At 49.7% G+C, this 21,192-nt stretch overlaps 1 protein-coding gene across 7 annotated transcripts in view; it reads left to right on the top strand.

Moving 5' to 3' along the window:
- The window catches only part of NaPi-III (Na[+]-dependent inorganic phosphate cotransporter type III), a 68,837-nt gene that overhangs the window by 23,580 nt on the left and 24,065 nt on the right, over positions 1-21,192 (top strand). For all 7 annotated transcript variants that reach the window (XR_013313893.1, XR_013313894.1, XM_077663224.1 and 4 more), the window contains exon 2: positions 11,202-11,439. Coding sequence is in view for 5 of the 7 variants with exons in the window: in XM_077663224.1 (XP_077519350.1) it covers positions 11,241-11,439 (199 nt within the window). In the remaining 2 variants the exon portion in view is untranslated. The remainder of the gene's footprint in view (positions 1-11,201; positions 11,440-21,192) is intronic.

Raw genomic sequence — 21,192 nt, 5'->3', positions numbered from 1 at the left:
TTCGGTGCTGCTACCGAACCTTGCCTCTCTGACCGCCAGAGAGCCTCCGGGTAAGCTGTGCACAGTGACGATAGAGTTCCTCGTTCACAATCTGTGCCCGATTCGAGGAAAATTACGGACTACCCGTTAGACAGATGAAGTTAGCGCTTGTCCTGCGTCGGTCTTACTTGCGTTTGTCTCCCTCTAGCGCTATTATTTTCTATATCTCAAATAGTATGCACCATCTAGCCCGAATTGACGTTCTTTTGTACGCTTTAGAAGCCGGCGAGGATTATTAGACGCGCTGTAGTACGGGGCCTCGCAGTAGTTTCGACCGCCCGGGATTCTTTATCGTAGACAGAAATTCCGATACACGTCCTTAATAGAAGAATAACCGCTCTGAGCCATCGGGGCATGCGATACGAAGAGGATCTGGTTTCCTCGCCATATTGCGTCCAGTCCCAGTTTCATTACACTCCACTTTGCTGCTGCAGTATCTCGTTTCTCCCACTACCCTTCCTTTGTTTTTTCTTTCTCTTTTCCTCACCTTTCTTTTCTTTCATGCGTCGTCCGTCGCATCCGGCTATCGTCGTTGATTGCGGAGTACTTCAGGTCGTCGTTGTCTGCCCCAGTAATTGTTCTCCAGGAAGGAGTGGGACAGCGGCCCGAAGGCAACAGGTGCGCGCGAGACGTCGAGCGCGTAATTTCAGGTTGCGTGCGAACTTGAAGTGCGTTTCGCAACCTCCTCTCTATCAGTCATCGCCACAGTTCGGTTTCGATTTACCTGCCCCACCCGCTGTCGGCTTGCAGCCGTGTCTCCTTTTTTCGCTATCTTTACCTCGGCGTGTAGATGACCCATTCGCTGCGCTCTTTCTTACCACGTCACGTATTCTTGCGAGGGTGCGCTCTTTTGTGCGGACATTTGTCGATGCGGGCCGGCCCTCGCGTGTCATCGTCTTGTCATCGCCGGTACTGTCCGCATGTTGGGGAGGTCGTGATCTCTTGCCTCCTTTTGTTTCAGTTCGGTGGCGTTTGGCCTGCATACCACTCAGTCGCCTCGTATCGCTGATAGTTAATGGAATGGCTGAGATAGAGACCTCCACGTTAGGTGTGGCTCGTTTTATCTCTGTCTCGCCGCTTTAGGACTGTAGTAATTCGCAGTTTGCGATAATGTTTGTAACGATTAACTGTGTATCGATGCTTCTTCTGCAATAGTGCAACCGGAAAGAATTTTATTCCGGACGTCTAGACGGTGCGGAGAACGTTATAACTGCGAAAGTGATAAAATCAACTGCGGTTCTGTTCGATTAAAGATTCGTATACGTAAACGCTGCCGACTTTCCGAACGGCCTGCTTAGCTGTGACGTTGAAAAGACGCATTCATTAGGTGCGACGCGATTACTTACTATAGACAGCTGCTCTGAGTAGAGAAAGAACCGATTCTTACGCATGCTGACCACTTGCATGATACACGCATGCAGCAGCGTCGTATCACGAAGACCATTTGTGTTAGCGTTCTTGTCTCCGAGATTTGCATTCTGTCTGCCGTATTTGTGAGAAGGATTTGTACTTTCCGTTCGCTACGCGGCGCTCTTTAATCTCCTTCTTTCTATCTCCCTTTTCGAGTGTCAAAAATCAAATGCGGCAGCCCTTCTGCCGCCGCCACGCGCAAATCAAGCGCCTGGGCTGATTTCTTCAGCGCTGCAGCGCCTGGTGCACTCATGTGGGTGTAAGCCGGATTCGAATTACTTTTCATTTCTTTGTTGTCCTTGATCCTTTTTTGCTCGGTCGTGTAGTGACTTCTTGATGGGCCTAATTAAACGCTCAGACTAATCCCATCACCAGGATCTGTGCTCCTTTCGCATCTCTCTCTCTCTCTCCGTTCGCGTTGAAAGCTGCGCTCCACGAGTGTGTTGCAGATGAGTGAAAGCCGCCTGCAAGTCTGGCGAAAATTTCGCATTGATTAAACTTCGGTCGGACCGCGCAGGCGCTTTTTCGTAAAACTACAGCTTGTACTGCGAAACTGCGAAATGACTTGCCGCCCTTAAGCTGCCGCGGATTAGCGGTCCGAGGCTATGCTGTACCATCCGCGTCAGTTGATGGCTCTGCGGAAAGTATTTGTGGCGTTCTTGTTTTTTGAGATGTTGGGGGCGTCTTTTAATTCACTGTTCTACAGCGCCAGCTGTTTAGCGCCCGTAACTGGGTTTCGCGTCGGTGTAGTTGTAGTAATGGGCGGCGTAACCGGTGGGCGGTTGCCATGGGAACCATGTTGAGGGTGGTTACTGGGGGAGGAGGAGGAGGGCGTGACTAGAGCGGAGGAATGTGTTACCGGAGGGTGGTAACCGTTAAAGGTAGAGGGTACGGCGAGAACCATGTGGGGGGGGGGGGGGGGATGCTCCCCACCTTATCGTGGGAGGTGGGGAGCATAATAATAATAATACTAATAATAATAATAATAATAATTGGTTTTTGAGGGAGGCGAAATGGCGCAGTATCTGTCTCATATATCGGCGGACACCTGAACCGCGCCGTAAGGGAAGGGACAAGGGAGGGAGTGAAAGAAGAAATGAAGAAAGGGGGGCCGTAGTGGAGGACTCCGGAATAATTTCGACCACCTGGGGATCTTTAACCTGCACTGACACGGCACAGCAGACGGGCGCCTTAGCGTTTTTCCTCCATAAAAACGCAGCCGCCGCGGTCGAGTTCGAACCCGGGAACTCCGCATCAGTAGCCGAGCGCTCTAACCACTGAGCCACTGCGGCGGGTGGGAGCATGGCGGTACCGGAGGAATTCGCAAACGGAGGGAGGTTGCCACAGAGAAGTCGGAGAGGTGTAACCGTGAAATAAGCAGGGAGAGTGATGCCAACTGTCGCTGAATCTCGTGTCGCGCAGTGACAACCGTCTTGTGAGTTTTTTTCAGTGTGCCTAGGCGTGAAATTTTTCTTACTCAAAGATGCATATTAAGGGTGCATATTATAAGTCGTTTCAGTATGTAATTTCTATCACGATGGATAGAAACGTGAACAACGTAGCTCCTAAACGCTCCGCTGTTCGAATTTGTTTTCATCGCGCTTTTACTTCGGTGATGACAGAAACATGCTAGAGTCGTCCATGATGCATTCCAGGACGACTCTAACGTCTTTTTCGTACCGCCGAGGTAGAAGCGCGATGAAAGAAAATCGAACAGCGTGACGTGTAGGCGTTGCGTTCTTCGCGTTAATTTCCATCGTGATAGTACATGCAAGATGTACGAGTTCAATGTCTCTCCTCCTGCGCTGAAACCATTTGAATAAGCCGTGTAATTGAACAGTGTTATATAGGAGCACACTGCGCTTCTAAATAGCGTTCACTAGCGTCGAATCACTTCTGCATGTCACTGGCGCTCTATTGTTCCTTCATGCTATCGAAGAATGTGCTCGGCTGTTTGGAATTCTCAGTTCCATTTTTTTATTTTTATTTTATTTTTTGGAGTGGAGGGTGGAAATTTCTGGCACTTTTTTCCCCCCGTTTACCGAGCCCGGCGCGTACTTTGCACATTTGCGACGTTCGGGATATTTCGTTTTTGTATTCCGCTGAACCCGCACTTCGTTTCTATAGCTTCCCTTGTTGTTGCTGTTTAATTTACACAAGATGTCCTTAGCAAACATAGCGCAAAAAGGACACGGACGACACAGAAGTGGACAGGACAGGCCCTGTCCTGTCCACTTCTGTGTCGTCCGTGTCCTTTTTGCGCTATGTTTTCTAAGAACTGTTACCAACTAGCCCAAACCAAGCTACTGTTGCACAAGATGGTTGCGTACATTAGAAGAGGGCAATCAAGAGGCGACACTTTGTCTTTTGTTTCCGGCAGTCGTATACCATACGACGCCTTCGATGCGGCCGCCGGTTATACCTAGGTGCCGTTTTCTGCACTCCTAACAGAAAGGAGTAAAAAAGGGTGTAAGCTGTCTTCCAGCGCACTCCCTCCCATAAAAGGGAGTGTAAGGCGCAGCGATGCCTAAGTGGTTATGGCGCTCGGCTACTGACCCGAAGGACGCGGGTTCGATCCCGGGCCGCGGCGGTTGAATTTCGGTGGAGACGAAATTCGAGAGGCCCGTATACACTGTGTCAGTGCACGTTAAAGAACCCCAGGCGGTCGAAATTTCCGGAGCCCTTCACTACGGCGTTCCTAGCTCATAGCCCGAGTCGCTTTGGGACGTTAAAGCCCCATAAACCAAACCAAACCTTTTTTACTCCCATATAGGTGCGTTCGTGTCTAGACTGTGTGACCTCCTTTTCCAAACCGGTGACCCCTGTTTTGGTTGGCGCGACGGCGTCCCTGTGCGCCAACTCGATCGCCGCTGTCCCAAGCCTCCCACGCGTCGTTGCCGGGTGTGTTTAATGACTGGTGCAGCGAGGCACGCCAGCCTCGTCGGACGTGCTCTCGCTGCTGTGCGCTGTTTTGGTGTACAGACACGCTGCAGCGTATACCGCACTGAGCTGTGTGTCCCCAGACCCCGTGGGTTCCTGCGGCGCCGGCTTCGAAAATGAGCGTGACCACCGCATGTTGCGTGCACCGCGCTGCAGCTCAGCTCGTAACGAATATATGCGACTTTTGCGCACGCACGCGTACCCCGAGTTCTCTCTCCCTTGTTTCACTCCCTCTTTCATCCCTTTCCTTACGGCGCGGTTGAGTAGTGAGACGGTTACTCCCGTCTGTGCTTTAATAATAATAATAATTGGTTTTTGGGGAAAGGAAATGGCGCAGTATCTGTCTCATATATCTTTGGACACCTGAACCGCGCCGTAAGGGAAGGGATAAAGGAGGGAGTGAAAGAAGAAAGGAAGAATAGGTGCCGTAGTGGAGGGCTCCGGAATAATTTCGACCACCTGGGGATCTTTAACGTGCACTGACATCGCACAGCACACGGGCGCCTGAGCGTTTTTCCTCCATAAAAACGCAGCCGCCGCAGTCGGGTTCGAACCCGAGAACTCCGGATCAGTAGTGCTTTCCTCAAAACCAATTTTCGTTATGTTCGAGGCCCCCGCCGCTGTGGCTCAGTGGTCAGGGTGCTCGGCTACTGATCCGAAGTTCCCGGGCCCGAACCCGACCGCGGCGGCTGCGTTTGTATGGAGGCAAAACGCTAAGGCGCCCGTGTGCTGTGCGATGTCAGTGCGCGTTAAAGATCCCCAGGGGTTCGAAATTATTCCGGAGCCCTCCACTACGGCACCTCTTTCTTCATTTCTTCTTTCACTCCCTCATTTACCCCTTCCCTCACGGCGCGGTTCAGGTGTCCGACTATATGTAAGACAGATACTGCGCCATTTCCATTCGTCCAAAACCAATTGTATTATTATTACGTTCGAGGCGAGACGGAAAATAATTTCGAGACGACTCGTCTTTTGACCTTTGCTGCTGTCGGAGTGCTGAGTGCCTAGGGCTGTTTTTTTTTCTTCCCTTTTTTTTTCGAACCACCCTTTTAGTGAGTGTGTGAAGCGAGGGGGCTGATGACATCGATATTTTGTATTCACTCTTGCGAAGCGCGCCACATCCAGGTCGTTCGCCTGTTATCGCGCATGTCATCTGCTGATATATTGGCTACAGTGCCGCAGGCATTGTCACGGTTAGTCTGCTGCTTCGTTGAAAGAACCTGCTACCAAGATCGAAACGTTTGCGCTGGCGTTGCTTGAGCGCATGCGCTCTAAATGCGTTGCTTTTCTGGTATATAAGTGCATGTGCATATATTTTCGTTTCTTTGTTCGTCTTTGAGGAGTGCATATGGGAAAAAGAGAGAAAAGGCTGTATTTTTCCAGTTTAACTTCGAACCTGCTCGAGCTATACTTGGAGCAGTGCGCCATTGACGCCATTGCTTACGAGTATAACAGTGTCGCGTCGACATTGAAAACGACGCTTGCTATTGTTATCGCAGGGAACTTAGCGTCCTGGTTACACGCCTTAGAGGATTGTTTCACGCGTGTGGTTATGGCGCGGCGCACGGCTACTATTTATCACAGAGCAAGTGCTGTTACAGCCCTGTTTTGCAGATCCAGCGTTCATCCAAAACATCCTACGCTCATTCTGTGAAGCCTGGCGTTGTAGGGGTACATACGCTCGGTGTATCGACTCACTCTAAAGGCAGAAAAAAAGATTGGATTATGGTTTATGGGGGTTTAATGTCCCAAAGCGGCTCAGGCTATGAGGGACGCCGTAGTGAAGGGCTCCGGGAATTTCGACCACCTGGTGTTCTTTAACGTGCACTGACATCGCACAGTACACGGGCCTCTAGAATTTCGCCTCCATCGAAATTCGACCGCCGAGGCCGGGATCGAACCGGCGTTTTTCGGGCCAGCAGCCGAGCTCCATAACCACTGAGAAAAAAGAAGACTGTACTTTAAAGAAAGACTTTTTGTACTGTTCAAAAATTGGTTCTTTCTCTCAGCGCTTAATCTCATGAAGAATGATGACGTCCGTTTCGAAGTCAAGAGTGCTTATCCAATGTCCGTGAAGGAGGAGGAGGTGGAATAAACTTTGTTTGCCGGATTGGATTGGAAAACATTTCGCCGTCAGCCCGTGGCTGACGGCGACCTCGTTGGCTCGCGTTGGGTCTCCGGGTCCGAGCTGAGCAGCACGGCCTCCCACTGCTCGCAAGTTAGGCGCTCATTCAGGTCCGGGGGAGGCGGATCCTGCGGACAGTTCCACAGGATGTGGTCTAGTGCGGCTATGTCGCCGCACTTGTTACAATGGGGGGAGTATCGCCCGGGGAACATGAAGTACCGCCGAGTTGGAATGGGAATGGGTTTGCAAACCGACGCCAGGTGGTCTAACGCGGCATTTGCTCCCCAGGATTCCTCCTAATAGTCCAGGAGCCCTCTGACACCCGCTTCGTGTCTTCCCTCTTTGACCAGTCGTCGCTGGTTGATCGGGTAGGTGTAGGGAGCCTCGATACAGAGGGTAGGCGGCTAGCAGAGCGCCATTCCATACGTGAAAGGCACCCATAGAAGGTGTCGGCAGCGAATCGACGAGCTCGCTGCCGCTGCGAACCGACGGGGGCTCCAGATACCTTTTGAACCTTCACGCGCACGCGTGCGCACACCGGAACTGGGTGGTAGTTATGGTCGACTGACTGGAGTCTGGCTTTTATGGGCGGTCATTGAGCCAAGTGTTGACTGTGTGCTTCACAACGAAAGCAGTTCCACGCTTCCCACTAGTGTTTGTTGTCCTCCCTTTTATTTCTGGCCAACGCGCCTTCTGTAACCTGAGGGTCTTATACAGGGGCATTATACATACACACTCTTTACTGCCCGCTTAGTCGCGAGTGCTGATAACACGAGGCTACTCTGGCGCTCTTTGAATTGCTGTCTAGTCTCTGTGCGTCGAAAATGTTTGGGACGCTCTGGTAGCACCGCTGGATTAAAACCTGCACAATTGTGTGACTTTGGACTAAATGTGACTTTATGTCGAGTTGCATGCATGAGGATTACGCCAACTTCATTTTAGTCATTGGGACCTGTTGCCGGGTCGTACGCGCCGTATCGGTATATGCCCAATATTTCTCGCAAGTTGAAGGTTTTTGTCGTTTATTCTCCGTCCTTGTAAATGTTTGTTGCCTGTTTTCTTGCAAAAAGCGGCGCACAGCTTTCTAAGACCCTTGGCTCGCTGTTTGGATCGTGACGTTGCTTGTTGAGTCGACGTTAGGTTTCAAGACTGTAACGACGGCTGTTTGCATGTGGTCCTCGTGCAAGGTTAACAGGTTAACACCGCCGGGCAAGACATTGATGCCGTACAGCTGGCGTCAGAACTAAAGGGAACACGATATGACGCTCCGGTGCACTGACGCGCTATGCCCTTTGCAATGTAAGAGGCATACCCTGCCTGTATGCTATCATTTCAGTGCCATGACTGCGTGTGCCAGAATGCTTGTACGCTTATTTCCAACGCTGCATGGACGCCAGCTCGTTTAAAAGTCATCATGAAACTTGTTTCGTTCGCTCAGTTTTGACGCAAGAGGCATGTTTCTCGGCTCATCGTAAAACGCGTACACGCTGACGTCTCGCACCCGCCGCGGTGGCTCAGTGGTTAGGGCGCTCGGCTACTGATCCGGAGTATCCGGGTTCGAACCCGACCGTGGCGGCTGCGTTTCAATGGAGGCAAAATGCTAAGGCGTCCGTGTGCTGTGCGATGTCAGTGCACGTTAAAGATCCCCAGGTGGTCGAAATTATTCCGGAGCCCTCCACTACGGCACCTTTTTCTTCCTTTCTTCTTTCACTCCCTCCTTTATCCCTTCTCTTACGGCGCGGTTCAGGTGTCCGCCGATATATGAGACAGATACTGCGCCATTTCCTTTCTTCAAAAAACCAATTATAATATATGTCTCGCCGCTCCAGGTAGCGTGGTTGGCGCATCTCTTCGCCCGTGAACTCCTGTTTGTTTCCTTCCCCTCAACCCCCGCCGACGTGTCTGCGCGTATAGAGGGCACTTCGCTCGTCATCTCGTTTGGCGTCGTTGGCTGCACCGTAATGGCACTTGGGGGTGTCGCGTGCCCATTGTAGTTCGACAGTGCAGAGCCTTTATACAGCGTCCGTGACTCTTATCAGCGTCTATCCTGCTGTCTTGCGGCACGCGTGCATTGCATCCGTTGTGTACGCACCCCGAGGGTCCGTCCATGCGACGAGGCTATCAACTCGGCGGTGCGGCTATCTCATTTATACAGTAGCCGTGACAGTATAGCTGATTTCTCTGTCGCTGTTTTGTTTCCCGGCAATGTTGTCCGCGCGCGCGCGCGCCCGCTATCTTGGCCGTAATTTGCGACCTACTTCAAGAATGGGGGTGATGATGATGACGATGACAGTTCAATGACAGTGCAAGTCGGACCTGCTGATTGCTGTGTATAGTACGCGGATCGCGCATATAGTAGCCGGGGGACCTTTCATCCCTTGCGGCCTCGAGCCATGCGCCTAATAAAGGCATTTTAATTGCATTGAATTGCCGCGCGGCTCGCCGAGAAATGAGACGGATCGTGCTTGGTCGCTGTGTCTCTGGGCCGACATGCTTGCGTGCTCTATAGTCGTATACAACTCAAGAAACCTGTGAAGCATACAAGATATTTTTCTTTTTGCGACATCACACAATATATTGTGTTCTGGTGTATCGATGTGTGGATACAGCCGTGAGCTGTGCATGAAAATTGACTCAGCAGCTTTTCCCCTTCGAAGGACCCCCTTCCAACCAGTGGCGTCGGCCGATTCTCATGACCCTCGTAGCGTGACAATGCAGGAACCAGTGCCACAATGGAGAGAAGGAAGAGATTATCCCCTTTCATCTACCACTCCCTGCTTTGTCACGCAGGGTCATGAGAATGAGCCGCCGCCATTGGCTGGAAGCGGATCCTTTTAAGTTGTATCCGACTATAGGAGCTTGCATGCAGTTTGTCCTTTCGAAGAGACAGACATGACAAGAAAAAGGCTTTTTTTTTTTTCGAATCACTGTGAGCGTATAAAGAGCACGGAGTAACGTTTTTTTAAATAGCACCGTCGTGATGCTGTCGTTTTCAAACCTCCATGTCATTCTGTTTGATAACCGGCGAATGCCTTATCGCGGGTGCCTATTCGAGTACCGTCGTTTCTGGCTTCCGCGCAGAACTTTATAAAGAGCTTTGCTACATATATAGCTCAACAGCCGAGCCGCAAGTGCGCCGCGTTTACGACTGGCGGCTTCAGTCTGTTAGTCGCAGACGGCGAAAGTGTTCTCCTAGGCTGCGGTTGTGATGCGTGGACCTGTGGACGAAGTCCGATCAGGTGGCGAGGCAGAAGGAAAAAAATACATCTGAACTGCACTGCGACTATTGCTTGTTCCTGCAGCTTCAGCGAAGAAATATTTTTTTGTGTGTGCGTATTTTGCAGCAGTAACCTGTGACGAACACCGACGGCGTAAGTCTGCAGTTTGAACCTTTTCCCCTCGATCTGTATATATGCGCTGATTGTTTAGTTTTCGGCCGAAAATTCTTGCTTTTAACTTATCAAACGGAGCGTAATAGGCTAAGAATTACCGCATTTCTGCCTGGTAGTCGCATGGTAGTCGTGCTACTAAAAAGTCACAAGTGCAGTACGGTTGCTTATATTTAGTCTCCGTTGGCTATCAGTGCAGCGAGGCTTATTGTGAGTTTAGCTCTCATTTATTCTTACGCCTGATGGGCGTTCGCTCAGACGTCGCGCTTTCGAAATAAAACAAAACAAAAATAATGTGTAACGGAGAACTAGCAAGTTCTTTTCGCTTAATCAATACTGTTCATCAGTAGCGTTCATCAATCAATCCTTTTGTTGGGAAACAGCAGTAGGGTCGGCGAAACGCGATTTGAAATGAGGTCATCTTTAACAGCAAAAAGCTGTCATATGTCTAAAAGACAGTAACCAATGCCACCGACACGCTGGGGTTACCTGTCTGGCATTCCACATGTTGTTAAAAACGAGAGAAGCTTGTCAGTTCAGTCGTCAAAAACCTTTTAACATATTTGATAAAGAGCCTCAATGTGTCGTACGCGCCTGTCTATAGGAGCCAACCACTGATCTTTTCTTTTTTTCTGTCGCTCTTTCACTGGATTGAAGTGGGTCCGGCCGTGTCGTATCTGCGATTAGGAGCTCTTCAGGCCTTTAGCCCGAGGGCATGCGCCTTGCAGCGATAATGGGCACGTGCGTCATTTAACTCGCTACACCAACCCTGCCTCTCCGCGTATTGCGGAGCCTATAAGCACACCGAAGCAATATTGGGCTCGTAGCGTCGCGGGCGGTGTAATCCTCCTCTCAGCGTCTGCGTTAAGGCGTATGAACTTCACCGGTGATCCCTCGCTCCTGGACGTCGCCAGGTCGACGTTTGCACTCAGAGGCTTGCCCGGGGCAAATTTTGCTGACTGGAGAGCTATTTCCTCGTCGAAAAGTAATCGGCAGTAAGCACAAATCCGGAGCAAAACCCGTGGCAAGTTAAGACGTAGGTTCAAGCTGTGGCGCTTTCACGAGCTTCCAGTTACCACGCCGTTAGAAGTACTTGTCAGGCGTCTGAGGATACAATAAGGTGGGGGCTGTAATGAACAGCTTGTGTTTTCTGTCAATGTGGAGTTCGTCACGGCGGGAGAAAGGCGTTTCATCGAAGTCACTTGTATTTGTTCTGTCCCACATCCGTGGCTGTGACGCGCTTCTTAAAGGCATATTGAGTACCGTGCTCAGTCTCCTTGCTTACACGCTGTGTGCAGGCGCCGACGGGCTGAGCCAGCCGCGACGACAGTGCCAACATGGTTCCCCTGGAGAGCACGGGCGACCTGCTGTGGATCCTGGTGGTGGGCTTCATCCTGGCCTTCTTCTTGGCCTTCGGCGTGGGCGCCAACGATGTGGCCAACTCGTTCGGCACATCGGTGGGCGCCAAGGTGCTCACCCTCCGCCAGGCATGCATCCTGGCCACCATCTTCGAGATCCTCGGAGCCATCCTCATAGGTGAGCACTGTAATGCAATATGCGTCTTTCCGCTTGCACGGAGAGAAATCAATGGGTGAAAGCTTGCGTAGAACGATATGGACACTTTAGTGATGGCCGTCGGGCCCTACTTGAGTTCTGGGCTGCTGCTGCTGCGAAGATTATTTGACTGCTAATGTATCTGGTGGCGCCAGCTTGAAGAGCTCACCCAGCACCGAAGAAACCCGCAGGGCCTTCCGACTGCTATGCCATAGGCGGTGCGCGCAGCAGGGTAACATTGCTCACCCTGACGAATGTTCGCATACTGGCCTTTGAACAACAATCCTCGTGTTGTGGATATTGTAGGGAGCGCATTCTGTAGTTTAAGGATTGTTCACCCTGCAATTTCCACGGTGGCGGCGCCTGGCAAGCTTCTGACAAAATTCTCTCTGCGTAGTGCAAGCTTGTATATTAGCGTGACCCAGCACGGAAGCTCTGCAGCAACTTCTTCTTCTTCTTCTTCTTCTTCTTCTTCTTCTTCTCCTCAAGTAATATGGCACATAGCAACTTTCGTTGGAATCTTCTTCTTCTTCTTCTTCTTCTTCTTCTTCTTCTTCTTCTTCTTCTTCTTCTTCTTCTTCTTCTTCTTCTTCTTCTTCTTATTATTATTATTATTATTATTATTATTATTATTATTATTATTATTATTATTATTATTATTATTATTATTATTATTATTATTATTAAATGCGTCTTGGCAGCTCACGCTTAGCAGCTGCAGGAAAATCTCCAACTAAGAGCATTTAGACACCTTCCCGCATTCGGCATTTCCTCTCGCCAGTGTATGAGCCCCATCATATCAACCCCAAGCCCTTCTGTTTTAAAAGGTTAGTTGTCGTTTGCCGTCTGTATTTGTCCAGGTTATCCGCGTGCTGGTACGTTTCAGTGTTCCTCGCGAAGCGAACTGCCAGAGTGTGGTGTGCATGGCTATGGGCCATCCTGTTCTTTTTTTTTTCTGTGGATGGATGCATCGAGAACGAAATCAGGTCATATGCTGAGCGAAATTGTATCTCATGAACATTGCTTATCGTGCTGATTTTAACAGTCCACGTGAAGCAGCTACTTTAACTTTACTCTAATCGACGCAGGAAGGGGACAGGGGTGAGGAGAGCGCGCTTGCTGAGCTGTTTTCTCGTCCAAGAAAATACCTTGTCAAGCAGCATAAGCAATCTCGACTGCCGCCCTGATTGATATACCTTAGTGTTGTGCAGACGTGAAACTCTGCTTAAAAATGCGGTGAGTTGCCTTGAGCAGGCTTCGAGAACAAGCTAGGCGAACTGCGCCGAGTTGTTACGTTACTGGCAACAAACGGTTACTTCTTGAGTGGGTTACACCAGTTGCGTTTGCAGTAGCTTCAATTCCTTTCCGGCAGCGATGACCAACACTTAGGCATCTGATTGCTTAGGGGAAGACACTTGGAAATTTTACTACTGTTAGCAATACAGCTAGTCTCATTTGTGGGTCTATATCGTTAGACTCCAAGCCGTCTGTGGTGTAGGTTGGGTAGGTTCTCGGTCGTTCCGTATCTGGCTAAATTCCTTCGTGAGGGCTGCCTGGTTTTTGGCGGAACGAGCCGATGTAAATTGGTGGAGTCCGGCCTTTTATTTATTTCTTTTCTTTGCCCGGATCGCCTCTAAAAGACTGTGTATGCGTAGGTTCAGAGCATCGGGAAGATGACACAGCAGATAAGCAAAATATCGATAATCCTATTGTTAAAACTCTACTGTGGTGCTCGAAAGAGTTTATGCCGCGCACCCTGCTAAAAATTACTGCTTGGGAATCTAAGGAAACTTGTGCGTTACCCGTGATTTCTACATTATTTGAAAATCTCAAATCCCTCTCAACTGTGCGCAGATCTGTAACAGCTTCCAAGTGATATGCAGAGGTCGATTTTTACGTACAACTTATGCGTCACCAAACCCAAGTTAGCTGAGATTGTTCGGAGCTTTTATTTTCATAAATGCTTAGTGAGATCTCTGCGCTCGTTGTCTGAGACATTCAGAGCAGAGGAAAAGCTCAGCTCTGTTGCGGATTTACAGTCATAGGCCGTGCGCCACATAAGCTTAGGAAAGCTACTGCAAGAACTCCGTAACTTTACAGTAGGTGCTGACTTTCCAGGAGGGACTCGCTGACGCAACTGCATTCTGCGGCGCGTAAGGCGTCGCTTTGGCGCGTTTCAGTGTGTTTTCCTGTGTCGGCCTCGGCTACCACAGGTCTTCATCTTTTCCTATGGGCGAGAAGATGTTTGCAGTCTCTTTTTCGCGATAGCCAGCAATCAGCTTTATAGTACCCGGGGCGGATATTTATTTTTTTTATCGTCCTGACTCGTTTGGGACCCCGCACAGCTGTGGGTCCACGCGGCTTGCATCACTTCCTTATCTCCCGGAGCGCCGCCGTCGGCTGTTTGCCTTCGAGCGGTCGCTGCTGACTCTGTCGCTGAGTTCAGGAGCCGGCGCGAACTTTGAGTATTACTCAGTTTCCGAACGCGTCTCCGTAGTGTGTTTCGCTAAAATCTGATGAAGCGAGTGCCTCTAGTAATTACTTATCTGGTGTTCGTTCAGTAGCGGATGCACTGCCGATCTTGCAAAGGCAGCGCACCATTGCACTACTCGGGCGGCGTTCTTCCTTTTTGTGCTCCCGACGCGGCCTATACGTTATGCAGAGGCTTCGGTAGTACGCGTGCGTTCGAGATATGCTTGGGCACGTGGCGTTGTAAAAGCGGTCAGGCCTCATTTCGCCGTCGTTCCGTCGCTACTTCCGCCGCGGTGGCTCAGTGGTTAGGGCGCTCGACTACTGATCCGGAGTTCCCGGGTTCGAACCCGACCGCGGCGGCTGCGTTTTTATGGAGGAAAAACGCTAGGCGCCCGTGTGCTGTGCGATGTCAGTGCACGTTAAAGATCCCCAGGTGGTCGAAATTATTCCGGAGCCCTCCACTACGGCACCTCTCTCTTCCTTTCTTCTTTCAATCCCTCCTTTACCCTTCCCTTACGGCGCGGTTCAGGTGTCCAACGATATATGAGACAGATACTGCGCCATTTCCTTTCCCCCAAAAAACCAATTATTATTATTATTATTATTATTATTATTATTATTATTATTATTATTATTATTATTATTATTATTATTATTATTATTTCGGGGAACTTTCTCGCCAAAAGCCAGAAGCAGACGACTTGCGAATACGCGTGGAGCACTCTTCGTCCAGCACAGCAGCCTCTTCCCCACAACACCGCTATGGACAGGCAGGAAACGTTAATTGCACAGCAAGTGCGTGTGAGAAACAACGACGTACACACTTGTCAGAATAGAAAGACGGCCTGGTTGGTCTTTGTACATACTTCTGTCCTGCGTCCTGTCTAATTTTGCGCTGAAAAAAAAAATGCATTCGAACAACTTGCAAACGTGCCTTCCTGCACTGGTCCCGCTGAGGAGGGGACTAAAATTCAACCGTCCTTCAGGCGGCTGTGTGTGTCACGTGCGTAACGGCGGAAGAAAAGAAAAGAGAGCTTATTTCAACTCATTGATCTTAACGGAACTAGGAAAGATCAATTATGCAAATTTTTTTATATTCTCTTTAGGGTCACGTGCGTTTTGTTAAGTTGTAGCGGGGGCTACGAAACAACCGATCGACTTTTTTTCAAGCAACGTATCTTAGTCATTTTTTCCAGCATTTAATGAAAGCCCGCGAAATATGAATAACACCACATGATTGCGATACCGTATTGCAGCGCTGCCAAGCGCGTTTTGAATTAACAATGCACGCGCGCTCACTGTATCGGGTGAGCGGCTGACGCGTTGTGTTGAAAGTCACATTCTTCCTGAACACTGAAAGCGCGCGCCGTGATCTGCGATAAGTGGTAGAGGCAGGCTGCCGACTGCCAATTCAGGCGGGGTTTTATTGAGCCATCGTGCACACAGAACAAAAAGGAAGGGGAAGCACGGAGGTCGCGTGTTTCGAGGTAGCCTCCGCTTAATTTCTTTTTGTCATTTTGCAGCTCGTCGAATTGATCTGCGGCTGCTCACTTATGGAATATGGTAGACCATGAGCAAAGTCGCGTGATTTTTTTTTTCACAGCCTTTTTTAAATGCCGGAAAAAAGGACTACTAAGAGCTACAGTCGTAAGCAATATGAAGGGGAATAAACTTTTTGCACAACATTCCGAATTTTCTACTTGTTCCCCCACTAATTTGAGAATGAATTTTGCATGTTATACGCGTACCCGCCGCGGTGGCTCAATGGTTAGTGCACTCTGCTATTGAGCCGTTGTTCCCGGGTTCGATCCTGACCGCGGCGGCAGCGTTTCGATAGAGGCGAAACGCAAAGGCGCCCGTGTGCTGTGCGATGTCAGTGCACGTTAACACCCCCGGGTGGTCGAAGTTATTCCGAAGCCCTCCACTGCGGCACCTCTTGCTTCCTTCACTCTCTCCTTTATCCCTTCCTTTACGGCGCGGTTCAGGTGTCCGCCGAGATGTGAGACAGATACTGCGCTATTTCCTTTCCCCAAAAACCAATTTTCAGTTTTCAGTGTTATACGCCATGATGAAAACTAGTTACAAAACAGTAAATGCTGTGCTTGTCGCACTAATTGTGAAGTAATCAATAAATGAATACTCAATCTTTTTTCTCTCGTGTTGCTCACGACTGTACGTTGGGCAAAAAACTGGATCGGATGTTTCTTAACCCTCTCCCACAAGTTAACCAAACGCAGGTGACCCTGTTATTATTAATTATTAATTGGTTTTGGGGGAAAGAAAATGGCGCAGTTGGACACCTGAACCGCGCCGTAAGGGAAGGGATAAAGGAAGGAGTGAAAGAAGAAATGAAGAAAGAGGTGCCGTAGCGGAGGGCTCCGGAATAATTTCGACCACCTGCGGATCTTTAACGTGCACTGACATCGCACAGCACACGGGCGCTTTAGCGTTTTGCCTCCATAAAAACGCAGCCGCCGCGGTCGGGTTCGAACTCGGGAACTCCGGATCAGTAGCCGAGCGCCTTAACCACTGAGCCACCGCGGCGGGTGACCCTAAAGTGATTATTTGAAAACATGCATAATTAATCTTACCTAGTTAACTAATGAAGTTGAGTTTTAAAAAATACGAGCAGCATCACACACTACTTCTACACTATAACAGGAAACAATATGTCGCTGGTTTCACCCACCTCCGACCCGCGGTTTTTTTTTTTTATTCTTGGTTCAAGTTACGTGAAACGCCCTGTATAACGTGGAGGGTTCGCCGAATAGGGATCAACTTAAATTGTGGTCAACGCAGCGTGCTATGTAAACGAAAATGATGGGTGCAACGTTAAGAAACGGAGAGAGAGCAGAGTGGGTGAGGGAACAAGCGCCGGTTAATGACATCGTAGTCGAAATCAAGAACGTGAAATGAGCTTGGGCAGGGTATGTAATGCGAATGCAACATAACCGCTGGTCCTTATGGGTAACGGAGTGGATTCCAAGAGAAGGCAAGCATAGGAGGGGGCGGCAGAAAGTTAGGCGGGCTGATGAGGTTAAGAAGTTTGCGGGCATACAGTGGCCGCAGCCTGGCAAAGGGCAAGGTTGATTGGAGAGATATGGGAGAGGCCTTTGTCCCGCAGTGGGCGTAGTCAGGCTAATCATGATTATGATGATGTTACCTAGAACATCCTGTATGTTGCATGTCTGATTTTCGTCACAATCGCTGAAGCTGTCGTCTTGTGGAGTCTATTGCGTGAATGAGGTTCTTATATTTCGTTTTGCATTGTCCGCCGAAGCTCCTATATAATATTGTCGCCGTAGTACGTGACTGGCTTTTGTGCTGTTACGCATTGTGCGCTAAGAGTATCGTCCAATCTCCTAGCGTTTTTTCCATCGCATTGTGCATTGTATCGTACTATCTTCGCACCCTTCACTCTTGACATTAGCACTCTAATTTTTTTTTTTAAGGGCAACTGGGCCATGAGATAGATAGATGGTTTTTGACGATTTCTTGGGTCGAAATTGCGCAGAATGTTGCCTTCGCGATAAGATATGATCGCAGTGCCTTATCAGGGCGCCAGGGCCGCTTAACTTCCGTCTCTCTTGCATGGGCCATAAAGCGCTCAGCGTGGCGCGCCCTGTCTGCTTAAGGAACGCGCGGCGGTTACGGGAGAGAGAGACATGTCGCGAGATGGTCTGCTGAGCGCCTTCGTACATGAGTCTCGCAAGCGGTGTTTATAGAGTTTCCCGTCGCGTGAGCCGGAGGTTAAAAAAAAACACTTGTGCAAGAAACTAAAGCATAATTGCTGACGGTCGCCTTGAGCAAACAGGGTTTTTTTTTTATTTCATTTAATCAAATTCATCGTCGTCAACCCAACTGTATATGTCTACTGTGAGACAGGGGACTCTACCGTTGACTTCCAGTTTTTTTTTGCGCCAGCTGCGGCCAGCTTATCCCCGCAAATTCTTTTTCTTTGTTTCGCACAATTGTCATGAAGGCATAATTTGGGTTCGCTGTATACTGTAAGGTATTTTCGTGCGGGAGCAGGGATAAGGCTTCTGCTCTTATTGTTGTCGCTCAGCCACTTGGAGAAATCCTCCTCCCATATCGCCGTTAGTCCCACTTGTAAAATCCATGTCCTTGAAGCCCTTCTTAATCTCACCTCGTCTACCCACCTGACACTGCCCCCGTGGTATATACTTTCCATGAAATACCCCGCACGTGCCTTTTTCCTCCTCTTGATGTCAGAAGAAGAAAATGGCATTCGGACTGTTCAGTCAGATTAAGTAGTCAACTTTTCGGCTGCAAACCTGTTAAGCGGGGAAATGCATCGCTGTCGGCGTAATCTATATGTCGACGTTGGTCTATTCTGAATGGCTTTTACAGCGAGAGCTGTTAGGCGCCCATCCCTGGCTTTCTCGTCGCCATCGTCATCGCCTTCGGCGTAACCAATAAATGCGCTAGCACCAACCGGTTGCGCCGGTCAGCCTGGGTCGCATAATCCTACGGGTGACTTTGGAACAGCCGCCTGCCAGTGCAGGGGGGCATCACGTGACACCAGTGGTCACGTGACTAAACGCCTAAACAGCTGTCGTTGAATCTCGCGTTACATAGTCGTAACCGTCCTGTGAGTTTGTTTTTGTTTTTCCCTGCTTAACAAAAAAGCGAACACGTGCTGCGATTGTTTAACGTGCTCCTCAATGGGGCATGGACGGGGGCCGGTTATTGATGCATACGCAGTTTAAACGGGAAGAGAAATTTTTAGTTTTTAAGGTAGGAAATTGAAATGGGAAATTTAAAAAAATTCAAGAAAAACAGGATGAAAGAGGGCGCAAAGCGTGGCGTCTCATTTGTGCGTGCCCCTTCTTTCGTCTCGTTGTTCGCTGTGCTTAAAAAAGCACCCGCTCTGCGGAAAATCCGACGCCGGCGTTGCGAGCGAAAAAGCAGGTGGCCATCCTGCCACCTAGGTCACGTGGCCTTGTGACGTCATCACAACCTGCCGTCGTGGCAGGTGGCAACCTGCCCACTGGATTGTGAGCCAACTGCCCTCTTTGGCATGTGGCAGTTAAATTAAAGGGGCACTGACGCAAAACTTAGAGCACAAACAAATATGATTTGTTTCAGGGCATAAGGAGATGCGTTGTAGCATGTTTCCGTCGCGGGTGTTGAGTGGAACATATCTTAATATGATTTTTAATGTTTTCCGAGCAACCGCTCAGCATTTTCACGACGAATCTAGTGCCCTCAAGGTGCACTCGCCCCAATTATTGTGACGTAACCGAACTTAGTGGCCGTTCATGCCTACGTCGCCAGAATGTAGGCTGTTAGTTCGACCGTGACGTCATATTGCACTTCAGAGACGGGGCGCGTGTATTTAGAGCTCATTTTCATAATTGCTAGGCCCGTATAGGCCTCCTTCAAGGTAAAAAGAAATGGACCGCCAAAAACATTGTGTCTGTGCCCCTTTAACGATTGTTCCCAAGAGGCACCGGTGGCTGTGTTTGCAACAGCCGCCAGCCTGGGCAGCGGCGACTGCGCCAGAAGTGTTGTATGGACTCTCCGGGATTTATTAATGTAAAGCAGAGAATGACCGTGTCTGCAAAGTGGCATGCAAGATGACCCCAGGCCGCTGAAGGGAGAATTACTCCTTTCATGACATCCCTTCGGTACTTTCTCCTTAAGAGAGGGAGAGAGAGAGAGAGACAAAACTTTATTGTCAGGAAGGTGGTGATCTTTTTGGATCACTTCAGCCGCTCCAGGTGGCCGGCAGTTTAAGTCTGTCGGCGACCTCCTGTGCTCTTGCCGTGGCCCGGGAATGAACGTCCGGGTCCGGGCTTCCCATTTTTCAAGCGTGGGAGATGTGACTAGATCTGCCGGAGGCGGACCCTCCGCGCAGTCCCAGATTATGTGGTCTAAGGTGGCAGGCTCGTCGCGCACAGCTGACAATACGGATTTACCAAGTCGGGAGCGATATTGGAATACGTCAACGGGTTTGGCTGCGACCGCGTTTGCAGCCGCCTCCACGTGGTATAGCCTGTTCGTGGCTGAGCGAAACGTGCGAATGAGGCTTTTCGCATATGTATCGCTCCATGGTGGCTTAAAAGCCGATTAATGCTAGCTTTGCATTCTTTTTTAATCATTTAAATTAGAATTTCTTGCGCTAGCTTTATGGAAGAATTTCATTCCCGCAGCACGTACCAGTGTTCTTTTAAACCCTTGACGCATGTCAGCAGCTTCACAAATGCCCGGCCGTGTTAACGCGAAAAAAACTGTGCGCGAACGCAAACAGATTGTTTTTTTTTTTACCTCTAATAGTGCGCGTCATTATCAATCAAGTACTCCTCAGGGAACAAGCATATATGGAAAAGTGGTGGAGATTTTCCGCGGCAGCTGACGTCAATTCATTGTTAACTGGCTGTGATTTTGCGGAGTGTATGCTGTGCTGTGCTGCCCTATACCTTTTTGTGATGTTTAACATCCCGAAGCGACACGCGCACTATGATGGGCGCGGTGTAGTAGTGGGCTTCGGATTGATTTCGACCGCCTGGGTTTTTTTACCGTGCGCTGACATCGCGCAGCACATGACGCCTTTTTGCGTTTCGCCTCCATCGAAATACGGCCGTCGCGGACGGGATCGAACCCGCTACCATGGGATCGCCAACCGAATGCTAAGGCCACAGAGTCACCGCTACACGTGTCCTCCTTTTTTGTTGTTGTTTTAATGGATTCATTTTGTGCACGGCTACGGTTGCAGGGGGGCCGCGGCGGCGTTCGGCCGTTGAGCACGAGGACACGAAGTCGAATCCCGGCCGCTGCGACCGCGATTTATTGAATGCGAAATGCAAAGGGCGTCCCGTGTAGTACAATGACAGCGCGTTAAAAAACCCCAAGTGGTCCTGAATCTAGAAATTTTTTTTCTTCTTCCCTGCCTTCACGACGCGGGTCAAGTGTCCATCTAGAGCGAGGAACTTACTGTTCCTTTCCTAGCCGCCCTGAAGCCCCCCGCTCCCCCCTATCTTTCTGACCCCGAAATGTTTAGGTTTATTAGTGCTGAAGCTATCATACGCTCACCAGCGCCGACCAAGAATTTGTCACCTATGTGCGTAAGTAAATAAAAAAAGAAATGAGTGGAACCCAGCGCGAATAGATCAGCTTCGCAGGCCGCTGCGGTAGAGCACCAGGCTATCGCGGCGGCAGCCGGTCACGCCTCATGTTAAACTGCAACACCCTCGCGCTGTGCATTGCACATCTTTGTGTTCCATCTGCCACGCGAACATA

The sequence above is a fragment of the Amblyomma americanum genome, chromosome 4 (genome assembly GCF_052857255.1).
Source record: "Amblyomma americanum isolate KBUSLIRL-KWMA chromosome 4, ASM5285725v1, whole genome shotgun sequence".
NCBI lineage: Eukaryota > Metazoa > Arthropoda > Arachnida > Ixodida > Ixodidae > Amblyomma > Amblyomma americanum.
Note: the sequence above shows the minus strand (reverse complement) of the source record. Positions and strands in the feature narration are given on the sequence as shown.